This window comes from Sinocyclocheilus rhinocerous, unplaced genomic scaffold (genome assembly GCF_001515625.1).
Source record: "Sinocyclocheilus rhinocerous isolate Xijiao unplaced genomic scaffold, SAMN03320098_v1.1 scaffold1965, whole genome shotgun sequence".
NCBI lineage: Eukaryota > Metazoa > Chordata > Actinopteri > Cypriniformes > Cyprinidae > Sinocyclocheilus > Sinocyclocheilus rhinocerous.
The window spans coordinates 395,626-409,380 of record NW_015625577.1 but is presented as its reverse complement, the minus strand read 5'-3'; the positions used below and the strand labels follow the sequence as shown (position 1 = coordinate 409,380).

Below are 13,755 nucleotides of genomic sequence, written 5' to 3'. Positions count from 1 at the left end.
TTATCAGAGCAGGATGAGTCTATTTAAACTTTCAATTAGTCTGATACCTCTCCTGTGACCTCTCCGGCCTGGTGAAATTAGCCTAAAATGACCCTGACCAAGACAACACTCGACCTCTGGCCTTGTCCTGTGACCCGGTTTCGACTGGGAGAGTAGAGTGACTGATATCTGTTAGACAGGGCCGTCACGAGGAGGGGCGGCTCAGAGCAACGGTCTTTAACCTGGCTAAAAGCAGGATTTATGAGTCTCAGGCTTTAAATGAGTTTGGAATGTCTAACTCCTCCCACTATGATGACATCACAGAGGGAGAACTGACCACTCTAAACTGTCAGTGAGGTCATAGCGTCAAAAAAAGACTAAAGCAATATATACAGACAATTGTGAGACTGCGGTAAACGAAAGGTTGTGGGATTGTTTTTTGTGCAAAATCAGCAGCGAAGAATTGGCTTCCTTTTCAATTCATGATTTAATTTCCATTTCAGTTGAATTGGCAAAACCTGACAGAATGTTGGATTAGAATTTGAACTTGAATGACTGGCTATCTAGCTATCTATCTATCTATCTATCTATCTTAAGGCTATAAACCTTTTAACTTGAAGGCTTTTCAACATTTACTTTTCTTGGTAAAAAAGAAAAATCTACTTTATTGCACTCAAATTCAAACTGCAATGTTGGTTCCTGTTAGTTCAATTCTATATACAGACAATTGTGAGACTGCGGTAAACGAAAGGTTGTGGGATTGTTTTTTGTGCAAAATCAGCAGCGAAGAATTGGCTTCCTTTTCAATTCATGATTTAATTTCCATTTCAGTTGAATTGGCAAAACCTGACAGAATGTTGGATTAGAATTTGAACTTGAATGACTGGCTATCTATCTATCTATCTATCTATCTATCTTAAGGCTATAAACCTTTTAACTTGAAGGCTTTTCAACATTTACTTTTCTTGGTAAAAAAGAAAAATCTACTTTATTGCACTCAAATTCAAACTGCAATGTTGGTTCCTGTTTGCTAGTTCAATTCAAATTCAAGAACTGAGCTGCAATTTAAAATCCATTCTCAAATCACTCCAGAATGGTGCACAACCCTGGTTTGGTGCAATGAATAAGCGTGGGAAATCTTCTGTACATATTTTGAGACTTAAGTGGCATTAAAAAAGACCTTCAAGGACATTTATATTATGTAATTGGCATAACATTGACCAATAGCCTGTCTAGTAATTGTGACTAATGGGATTACGGCAACAGCTAGCTGGGGTTAGTGCGAGATCACAGAGCCGAGTAGAGGTGCTTCACCATAAAACATGAAGGCCAGGGTTAATCACGCCGCCTCGCTACTGATGACAGTGAAACCTCAGTCGTAACAGCGGCCCATGAGCCCATGTTATCTCCTGTGCATTGTCTCCAACCGTGTGGGGATTTTCTTATCTGAACAAGGCTGTTATCACACTGTAGGAGAACACATCTCAAATTCATCGTTTTATCCTACCTCCCATGCCTGGGTGGCATTTTCTGGGATGTGTCTTGACGTTTCCTCATAAGGTCCGAGACGTTCTCCCACCTCCAGTCTCCTCCGGCTCCAGATGCCCAGGGTTCCTCTGGTAACGGCTGACTCGCGGACCTCAAAGTCTGGGGGCACCGATTCGACCCCATCCCCGTCCAGGTACACTGAAGTGTGGAATGACGGGTAGAAGGGGGACTGGTCGACTGGGGAAAGCGCATCACCTGATAGGCCAGGGGACGGAAGGTCATTTGCAGTGGCCAGTGGGACTGGATCTGCATCAGACACTCCGCCAACTTCTTCCAGGTCATCAGAGGCGAAAAGAGAGAAGTCCTCTCCATCTCCTAATCGAGAAAAAGACAGAAACATTTCACTTTGTGAGAATTTAGTAGCTATTTAAAGCTGCAATGTACAATTTCTGCACCTCTAATGGCACCAAACAAAATTTCAACATGGTTGTTTGAGCAGCCCAGTACAGTTTTGACTCAACCAAAGGAAAACGAGGGACAACATAAGTATTTATTTTAGCAATTCTGTCTGGTGCCTGTAGTGGCAAAGAAACTGTATTAAAGCTTTTGCTTCAAGACCTCACATTTTCATGTCATTATATGCATATTAAAACTAATTTTAGTCTTACATTTCAACAACTGACAACAAGTTGAGTCAAGTTACAACAGTCAAGTTAAAATGACATCAACTTTCACCATAAAGTATGTTTACCTTTGTAACAACTAAAAATACTTGACAATAATTGAAAGTGAAAATATTATACAACGAAATTTAATTATCGCTTAGTCAGGTCTGTGCAATGTGGGTGGAAAACCACTGCCATTGAGGTCAATTATGGAAATTGTTGAGATACTTATTTCTATGGACAAAAAATATCTAGTCACAGATGCTGTGGGAAAGGTGCACATACAACCCAAGTTGTACGACAATAATTTATAGTAAGCGCTGGCCCTGTCAGCCTGTGCTGTTTATTGTGACATTTTTTCCCCAGTGTATAATTTATATTTTACTTACAGTTATACCCATATCTGTAAATGTTTGAAGTTCATACGAGTACTTCCTTTTTGCATAAAGACAAGTCCTGATGCCTAAATGCATTCACACTTCACTGAACGAGCAACAGACGGCGTGCAACATAAAGAGATAGCATTTATTGTCATCCAAATATATTTATTTTGCCAAAATATGTGTTTTTTGGATATTAACATTAAGGTAAAATTCTTTAAACTTATAGAATTATTTTTATGAGACCAGTAACTGTAAAGGGGAGTCAAGTTTATTTATGTAGTGTTTTATACAGTACAGTTTGCTTCAAAGCAGATTTACAGAAAAAAAAAACATCTGTATCACAAAATGTTTAACACAGAAATCAAATAATATCTGTTTAGGAAGTAAATAATATCTGTAAGTATTTTCCCATATATTGTAATTGGAGGTAAATGAAGAAAATGGGAAAAATACTTATTAGGCCTATTACCGAAGCTAAAGATAAATGTGACCCTGGACCCTGGTCATAAGGGTCAATTTTTTGAAATTTATACATATAAATAAGCTTTCCATTGATGTATGGTATGTTAGGATTGGACAAAATTTGGCCAAGATGCAACTATTTGAAAATCTGGAATCAGAGGTTGCCAAAAAAATCGAAATATTGAGAAAATCGCCTTTAAAGTTGTCCAAATGAAGTTCTTAGCAATGCATAATACTAATCAAAAATTAAGTTATGATATATTTACGGTAGGAAATTGACAAAATATCTTAATTGAACATGATCTTTACTTAATATCCTAATGATTTTTGGCATAAAAGAAAAATCGATCATTTTGACCCATACAATGTATTGTTGGCTATTGCTACAAATATATCCGTGCTACTTATGACTGGTTTTGTGGTCCAGGGTCACAAATATCTTTCGCCAGCAACAAACATAGGCTAATACAGTTTTAGACATTGTACCAGTACAGTAGCAGCACTATTTAAAAGTACTTCTTTTTATTTGTTTTTGATCCACACTTCCAGACCACAGTCAGCCCATATATGCAACCTCTGCAGATACGAGTAAATATACATAGCGCCATAAAAAAATATTTGACCACTAGAGCAGTTAAACAAACACAGGGAAAGGGAAAGTGGTTTGTGTCTGTGATAACACTTAATACAGGCTGGATAAGAAGGTGTCTGGGGTGATAATCATCTTTGTGGCCTCGCTGGTTACGCCCTGCCATCCTCCTCCTGAGGCCCGCTTCGGATTGTTTGGATACAGGGGAGGAGGGAATCTCCAGTAGGAAGCGCTGACCGATCCTTGGACTCACTGCGCTGCCCCCAATACTTTTATGCTTCCTTTTCCCCATTTTTTTCCGTCAACTCTGGCGAAGAGGTTTCGGTCTGAAAACAGCGGATAGTGTATCTGCTTAGGTTAATTATGAGCTGAACACAGGGAGGATGTTGTCTGCTGACCTGTGACCTCTTGCTCAACTCGGAGAGGAAAACCAGCGCGTGGCTGATGAGGGAAGTCTTCATATTGTCTGTCCTTAAATACCATCCCTTCTGGGACTCAAGTATATGATACTGTATAGCAGGGCTTCCAAAATGGAGGTTGGTGAAGGAACTGTAGGGGGTTAGTGAGTTGATGAAAAGCTAATAATTGATTAAATGTAACATTAAAATAAACAAATGGCTGCATAACTAATCAAAACTGAAATAGCAATATATCATAGGCTGCAATTTAATTATAGTCAGCGCTGCGTGTTTCAGAGTGAAAAGCGGTACTGTGTTCATTTACACGCATTCAGCTTATATTACCATTTTTTCCAGACTGGCTTGGATCACGGTAAATCTCAGCAAATGCTGTAACTTTTATGTGAATTTGGGAAAACAATGCGTGCTACGTTCATTTTATTTACATTTGCATTTTTTTTTACAGCATTTGTTTTTAAATTAAATACATTTGAGGATATATTTTACACATGGTTTGGCAGGCAAAAACGTTTTTGAACCTGGTTAGCTACCACATCAGCACCAGTATTTTTTATTGTTTTATATTCTTTAAACTTTGTCAATTGCTTAAATATGCAAATAAATAAATATGACATTTCATGGTTTTCTTGAAAAGTATGAATAATATGGCTCTGTTTCTTAAACATCCCAACCAACCTGACACAGCAACACTGACTTAACCAATGGGGTGGGTTTGGGGCGGGGCTATCTTTTTTGTCCATCCAATAGCAGACGAGCGGACTTGGGAACAGTGTTGCCAGTGTGGGAATTCTGTCAACAAATTTAGCAACTTTCTCCATCTTTGCTACAAATTTTATTAACATTTTGCGACAAGGAGGTGTTTTGGTATTTTTAAAATATATTTGGTGATTTTTTTGGCGTGTGACGTTGCCTAGCAACATTTGACAACATTTGACTATGGCTACTTTTCATTGAAGGCATTAGGCAACACTTTTTGGGAAACCTGTTTGAAAATAATAAAACTTCAGCTTCAAAAGGCTCTTCTATAGTGCTGTTGACATGACGCTCTTACAGCAACTAGGGTTTGAGCATGGACATAAAATCTGCTTTACTTTAAATCTTTCAGACAAAACCTCTTCGGCAAATGCATTTAAATATATATGCTAACGTACATCAACCACTGGTATCACTAACGCACTGGGACCTGAGAGGCTGTGGCTAAAAGCTAACACACAGTGCTAACATGCTCTACCTAATGTGCCGTTGCTAACACGCTTGGAGCTAACCTGCTGTGCGTGAGTCACGGCGAGGCTAACATGCTGTGGCTAGCATGCTGTGGCTAACGTGTTGTGACAGGTAGTGGTGAGTGCTAATGAGGGCTGGGCCGGCGCTTCTGCACATCTTCCTGTCTCCTCACATTCCTAACGCTCAGAGGGGCTCTGCGCTACACGGTGCCTTCAGAGTCACGGTCTTCACGATAACAACGCCACTTCAGCCCCATCTCATTAATGAACATCTCCAACTCTTCTTTTGATTAGTGCTAAGTTGTAGTTTCCACTGATAGTATATATTGAAGGGATGAAAGGTAATAAATAAAGGCTAGAAGTAAAAATATTAAAGAGGACATGCTCTGGTTCCACTTACGTTTCTTCAGATTTTAATGACAAATTATGACTGATAAATATACAATAAATATCTAGCTAACTGTGTAACATTACAGTAGGTAATGTTTGCAGTGTTAGATAAGCAGTTGAAGTTAACACTGAAAACATTTACCGGCCAATTTACCTCAATAATGTGACGTATTCAAAGATATCTAACAAGAACAAAAATGTAGGGCAGGATTTGATTTTACGGAGGTAAAATATTTCATATTCATATTATACACTGACGCTCAAAAGTCTGAGGTAGGTAAGATTTTCTCATGTTTTTGAAAGACGTCTCTTATGCTCACACAGGCTGCATTTATTTGATCAAAAATACAGTAAAAAAATTAATATTCTGAAATATTATTACTTTTTAAAATAACCATTTTCTATTTCAGTGTATTTTAAAATGTAATTTATTCCTGTGATGAAAAGCCAAATTTTACTAACTATTATAATCTTGTTGAAAACAGTTGAATAGAAAGTTGATTCAAAGAATATAATTTTTAAAAAGAGAAATCTTTTATAACATTATACATGTCTTAACTGTCATGTTTTTATCAATTTATTGAATGCATGCTTTCTGAATAAAAGTAACAGACACCAATAAATTGCGCACCATAAGACCAGGATCAAGCATTATCAGAGTAAATGGGTCAATTTTGATATCATATTGAATTTAACACTGGATGGATTATGTTTCAACATGGTTTATAAAATAAAGAGACAGATTAAAGATTTGCTGTAATCATTAACAGTTAATCGCTCCTTCTGTTTTTATGATTTACAGCAAAGACAAGAAGTGAATGCTAAGACATGTAAGGAAACCTCACATACTACAACTTTTCACGCAAATCGTTATGGTAATAATGTCATCAAGATATTAAAATAAAAAAAATAGACACATTAGTGGTCTAGGCACTGTCTAAAATCATATTTCTCCACATTGATGCAGCCAAACGTAGTTATCTCCAGCTTTATACAGATATTACTCCTGACTCTGAATCACAGGTGATCTGAGAGCGCTAAGTCTTTCCAGATGTCGTCTTGTGCCATTTACAATATTTTACTTTGTGGCTCTGCACGCACGCACACACGCAAACGCATCTGCATGCTTTAAAATGACAGCTGAGGGACCCGGTTCAGGCCTCCACCGTACGCCTGTGGATCCGCTAAGCACGAGAGGCCATAACGATCATCCGAGCCATGCCATTTAAAATTGCCCCTGCACACAGAGAGAGTGAAAGCTAGTTGGCCGCGGTCTTCAAACCCTGGGCTTTTAAAGGTAACCCAATCTCTCCTCTGCCATCCCTCCCTTCCTGCGGCTCCAACTGATCGGCTACGGTACAGGACACTCAAAAGCAGTACGGGGGATTTCTATGGGTCTATAAACATACATATTTCTGAAAGGTAAACGTCCCTCAAGAAAAATATACCGAAGTGAAGTGCAGAATGTGGCCTGTTTCTTAAAAACGGCCGTGGTTTGAGTATTAGATTGCAGATAAAGAATATAGTTTGGCGTGAGCTGGCAGTGAGGTTTTCGCAGAACGTCCCTCTGGTTTTTATTTGCTTAGAATTAATTGATTCAATTAGGATAAGAAAATGTATCAACCACTGAATGGTGCGCGTACGAGAATGTGCGAAGACCGTGAGAAACCCAGGATTTCCTGTAATCTGGATCTGTGGATCCTTCTCAACAAAAAAGTACTCCACCTTCAATTGAGATGATAACATCAGTATGGACACAAACTAGCAATGATGATGTCATTGCGATAAATGGATATTATTGTCTTGGGAAAAAGTCACCTATAGAACATCCTTGATTAGAATGGGACTTTCTAGAACAGAACAGTGACACAGCCTATAAATGTCCCGGCAATGATGTCACTTACACCCAACAATCACAATCTGCGAATGCGAAAGAATAGGAGCATTTCCTGTCATTTAATAGAGAACATAACTCATCACTTCCTGTTCCACCCTTAAAGTGGCATTTAAAGCACTGGTGAACAAGTATGTATGTGTGTGTGTGTATAAAGACATTCATTGTTAATGTTTATTTTTCCCTACTGTGACATATGATTTTGAAAAAAAACAAGATGGATAGAGCGAGAGCAATAGATAGAAGGGACAAGAGATTGATGACATGTCAACCACTGGATGAAGTATGTAGTTTACATACATACACATCAGCGTAGCACACTAACAAATCAGTCTCCTTAAACTTTTCATTAGTATAGTGTGTTTAATTCATAAACCAGCTGTGTTAGCTGCAGGGATGATATCGAGCAACAGATTTCATACAGTGTGATATTAAAACTGATGTATTTACCAACAAAGCACACACACACACACACACACACATACACTAACACACACACACAGGAGCACGTGAGGTGAAAACACTCAAGTAATCAGTCTATGTTTTTACATTTATGCATTTGGAAGGCAGTTTTAGCCAAAGCAACTTATATTGCACTCAAGATATACATTTTATTAGTTGCATTCTGAAGGAATCAAACCTACAATCTTGCTGTTGCAGGCACCTGTTTGTGCTACAGTCTAGTGGAGTTAAAAAAGTCTGAGAACACACTGAAAATCTAAATTAAACCTGGAATCTTTTAGAATTTAGGACATTTTGGAAAAATTGTATAATTCAACTGAAAAATAAGTACAATTATAAATAAAAATGATTAATTATATAATTTAATTATTATTATTAAATTGTATTAAATAGATTATTATTATTTTCATTGTAATTGTAAATTTCTATAATTTAAGAAATCTAGGGGAAAATATAATTCAAATTAAAATAATTATAAATAAAAATATATAATTATTTAATTTGTTTAATAAATGTATTTTATTATTACATATTTATTACTATTTTATTATTAATATAGTCATTTTTCGAATTTTTGAAAATATATTTTAAATAAAAATTAAGTACAGTTATAAATGAAAATTATTAATAATTATTCATTTTATTTTTAAATATGTACAATTTATATTGTTAATTATAATTATATTTATATAAAAGTATTTAGGACATTTGAAAAAGTTATAATTCAAATAATTTGAATTCACCATTACATTTACTATACATTAATAAAGAAAAATTGGTGCCTGAGCATGTGAACTCTTTTCTACAAATGATCAGTTGTACTTGCTTTAAATCATTTGTACTTGCTTCAAAATGTGTGTGGAGTTCATGTAGCTTGACTACTGAGAATATACGCAAAACTAAAAATGACGAGATTTATGTTAATGTTTCAATTCATTTTATCCAAATTGTTATACTGATAATATAATTTGCGAAAAATAAAATTATAAAAAATTATTAAAAATTAATAAAAATTATAATTAATAATAATAAAAAAAATTTAAAAATAAAATGATAAAAATATATATATATATATATATATATCGTGTGTGTGTGTGTGTGTGTGTGTGTATATATATATATATATATATATATATATATATATACACACACACACACACACACACACACGATATATATATATATATATATATATTTATTATTTATTTATATTTACATTTATTATTTAATATTCTTACCTATTAAATCCATATAATTTATTTCTATATACAATATTTTAAATGTGATCACTTATTTGTAAATAATTTTAAAATAAATGTTACTCATTCTTTTTTTTAATAATTGTAAAATAAAAATAATTTATTACAATTACATATTCTTTATTTAATTTCATGATTTAATACAATTATTTAAGAATGTAAATAATTTAATAATTAGTACAAATTTATTTAATGTTTGTAATAATAAATTACTACAATTTTTTTTTTTTTTTGTAGTATTTTAAAAATGGTCTTAAAAAATTTTCTCTAACTATCTAATACACAAACAATTAGAAGAATTAGTGCCACCCGATGTCCAAATATGATTTAAAAAGACATTTATGAATCTATTTGATTAAAGTCACCACTCTGTAATACCTGGTGAAAGCAAAGCGTTAGCATTCCCATTCATCCCAATGGCAGTCCCTCGACTATAGCACATTCAGCTCCGGAAATACACAATTCACAAGTGGCCTAATTTTCAGAAACATTTACTTTTGGATCAACCTTAGTGTGAACAGGCCTTAACCCAAATTCTGAGCCTAACACATGCCATCAGATCCTGACAAGCCCCTTACAGCTCTCAAGATGTGCTCAGAGACAGACCAGTATTACTGCAAACTGCCACACAAGAGACATTCCAGCTCCAATCTCCATTCTGCCCCATATGAATCCCTCGCTAACAAACTCCAGACTCCGTTACCAGCCTTTGTGTACGGAATTAAGACTCGGCTCTCTCTCACTGGCCACTGGAGACCAGCAGGACTAAATGAGTACATTTGTCTTCTCAATGGCCTGGCTGATTGGATGTTTAAAAAGAGTGTGTGAGAGAGTATGAGAGTGTGCGTCTGTGTTTGTGTGTGTGTGTGTAGAGCAGATGTAAGTCTACGGCCCAGAGGGAAAGAGGAGCAGTCGGCACAATACATAATTAACCCGGACACTCCATTGAATGAGAGCACCATCGGATCAGGGTGAGAATCCTACAGACAAACATTCGCTGCAACAGTATTAACTCAACGGCCTCTCTTCAGCCTTCAATCACACACAGAGTTTCTCACACATACTGCATTCAGCATGTAAGGCTCTCTCACTGGCCACTGGAGACCAGCAGGACTAAATGAGTACATTTGTCTTCTCAATGGCCTGGCTGATTGGATGTTTAAAAAGAGTGTGTGAGAGAGTATGAGAGTGTGCGTCTGTGTTTGTGTGTGTGTGTGTAGAGCAGATGTAAGTCTACGGCCCAGAGGGAAAGAGGAGCAGTCGGCACAATACATAATTAACCCGGACACTCCATTGAATGAGAGCACCATCGGATCAGGGTGAGAATCCTACAGACAAACATTCGCTGCAACAGTATTAACTCAACGGCCTCTCTTCAGCCTTCAATCACACACAGAGTTTCTCACACATACTGCATTCAGCATGCATACTACATACAGTGTGCGAATATTCTATAAGCATTGAATGTGGATGACGTAATGCATTTGACAAAATGTGCAGCAACTGAGCCTTGGGTACTGTATCCCATGACGCAATGCAAATCAGCCAGACTGCAAAGATTTTATGCAATTTATATGATTTTTACACAAAATTGGATTAAAATAAGAAAATAGCTGTTTAATTTATGATAACTGGACACCACTCTCTGAATTAAACTAGACTGAATTAAATAGATTGTTTCTAACTTTTAGGCGAATAGTTTTATATTTCACTATCATTTAGCTTCACGAGGTTACAGTTCTTTCCCTAATGCTGTCAAGAGCAACTTTTTGTCCATTTTTCATGCTTTTTTGCTTCAGATAAAAGTTTGCAATGCTGTGATTCACCTTGTAGGTCGGTTTGGTTAAAAAATTCATATTTAAAATGTTTTTATTGTATTATTATTATTATATTTTTATTTATTATTATTATTATTATTAATGCTGTCAAACGATTAATCGCATCCAAAATAAAAGTTTTTGTTTACATATGTGTGTACTGTGTATATTTATTACGTATATATAAATACACACACATACAGTATATATTTTGAAAATATTTACATGTATTTACATGTATATATTTATATTCATATAATGCATATCACATATAAATATATTTAATATATAAACGTAACATATTTTTCTTAAATATATATTATGTAAACAAAAACTTTTATTTTAGATGCGATTCATTGCGATTCATTGTTTGACAGCACTAATTATTGTTATTTTACTTTATTTATTTATTATTATTATTAAAATAAATACTTCCAGAATCAACTCCACTGAAAAAGCGGTCAGGCATCCCACAATGCAATGCAAAAGACTTGACTGTGCATTTCCAGAGTGAACTGGTTGCAACTACACTGTAAAAAATGTATTTTCAAAGTTGTAAATAAAGATTATTGGAGTACATTTGTCAATGAAATACTATTTCAGTGTTTTGATGTTTAATTCGGTGTTTCTTTGTAATTAATTGTGAAATTTTGAATAAATATTTAGAAGAAAAATTGAAGAAAAATTTAAATAAATATTAAATTTAAATATTATTATATTGACCTCCTTTGTCTTCTTCAATTATTTTATCCAACTGCCAAAAATTCTGAAATGTTTATAAAAAAAATTGGACTAAAAATCTGAACTAATATAGAAAAAAGCAGCATACATATCATTGCATACTGCATACCATTTCACATACTTAAGCAGTATGCACAGTATGCAGTATGTCAGTATTTCATTCCGACCATTCCCATACTCACACATGACCTGGGCGACTCGCTAAGAGCATCTTAATTAATGAGTGCATTGTTTCAGCTCGTCATTGACTCTCGGCTCATTAATACACAATGCTGAGCTGACCAATTAACACTGTACAACAAGCCACGCTGTGACTGCCTAAACACACAGATATACTCTCACACACACATATGCAAACATCCCAGCCTTGAGAGGCTCATTATTAATCACTGCTAATGCTAATTAATTAAAAGAGCGGGTGCATGTGTGTGTGTGTGTGTAAGTGCGGCAGACAGCTGCTTGTGTCCTGGGAGCTCAGAGGGACTTTAACATGTTTCTCACAAGCCTGACAAATGACCTATTAATTATCTAATGTTGTCTGACAACAAGCACTGGATAAAGATGTATGTTTGTGCGAGAAGCTGATAGAGTCGCAGTGAGAGCGAGAGGGAGGTGTGTGTGTGTGTGTGTGTGTGTGTGTGAGACTAGTTACACAGACACGTTTTTCTGGTGTCTAGCTGACATAAGTAATAAAACACAACAGACACACATAAATGTAAAATATTTACACTGTTGACTTAAAAATTTGATTTAAAATGTTTATATGATTGAATTCTCTGGGAAAGAAAAACATTTGGTGTTTAAGGGGTTGAGGATAATTTTGTCATTTGAATTTTTGGAGAAAATGTTTGCTCAGTGTTAGTATGTTACAGCTGGCAAGTAGAACCTGTAAAAATAAAATCTTGCCAATACTCATAAAAACTATGTTCAATATATACTGAAAGTGAAAGTGACGTGACATGTGGCCAAGTATGGTGACCCATACTCAGAATTAGTGCTCTGCATTTATCCCATCCAAAGTGCACACACACAGCAGTGAACACACACAACCTTTGGGTTACAAGTCCGACTCTCTAACCATTAGGCCACGACTTCCCCACTACTGTATGTTGTCCTAAAAACGTTACTTGTTATCTTCATTTATCACATTGGAAAAAAGCATCTGCTAAATGCCGGTGAACATCAGTCAATTCACTATAGAGAAAGTGAAAGTAAAAAAACTGACCGAGCTTTCTAACACTGCATTAATGGAGCATATTCTCTGAGAGACAACGAGAGATGAAACTACTTCAACATATGCTGATAATGGTATATAACTGCAGCAGCTGGAATAATTAAACTTATCATTTTGATGGGCGATTGTAATTCAGAAAGGATTATGTGTTTATGAAACACAAGTGACTGAAATTAGATTATACTCCAGTTTTAAATGTGCATCTGATTACAGATAGCCTATGTGGGATTACACAAGATTAGTATTTTAAAGAGAACCAGTTCTAAGGAAGAATAATTTGCTTTTTGGGTTAAAAAAAAACAAAAATTTCTTTATATGAAATTCGAATGGCATGACAATTAGAGATTACTGTACAGAAATTGAAATCTTCGCTAATACACACTACATACACGTAGTCACACAATGCTGATGTTGTTAACATTAACAACTTGAGAACAGTATAACAGTAATAATAATTTGCACGGTTTGAAGTGATATGAGCTAATTAACTGATCGTTAGATTTAATCACCATTGGTAGCGTGATTTATTGTAATGCTTTTTTCCTCAGCTGGTCAGAACAAAAGTGGCAGACTTGTTCCTTACTTGTTCAGATGACAACATCACCTGAAAATTCTTATTTGGGTCATATATTCCAAGACGTAGGCTAGAATCTGTGATTCCGAAGTACAGTATCCACACCAGTGCGGTGACTGACAGCCACACATTCACCTCAAAACATTAGATTCATCCGTGCAGGAGCCGTGCCGGTG

At 35.6% G+C, this 13,755-nt stretch overlaps 1 protein-coding gene across 1 annotated transcript in view; it reads right to left on the bottom strand.

Moving 5' to 3' along the window:
• LOC107752009 (MDS1 and EVI1 complex locus protein EVI1-like) overlaps positions 1-13,755 on the bottom strand; it is a 174,839-nt gene that overhangs the window by 100,047 nt on the left and 61,037 nt on the right. Inside the window, exon 2 of the mRNA XM_016567848.1 lies at positions 1,487-1,842. Coding sequence (XP_016423334.1) covers positions 1,487-1,842 — 356 coding nt within the window. The remainder of the gene's footprint in view (positions 1-1,486; positions 1,843-13,755) is intronic.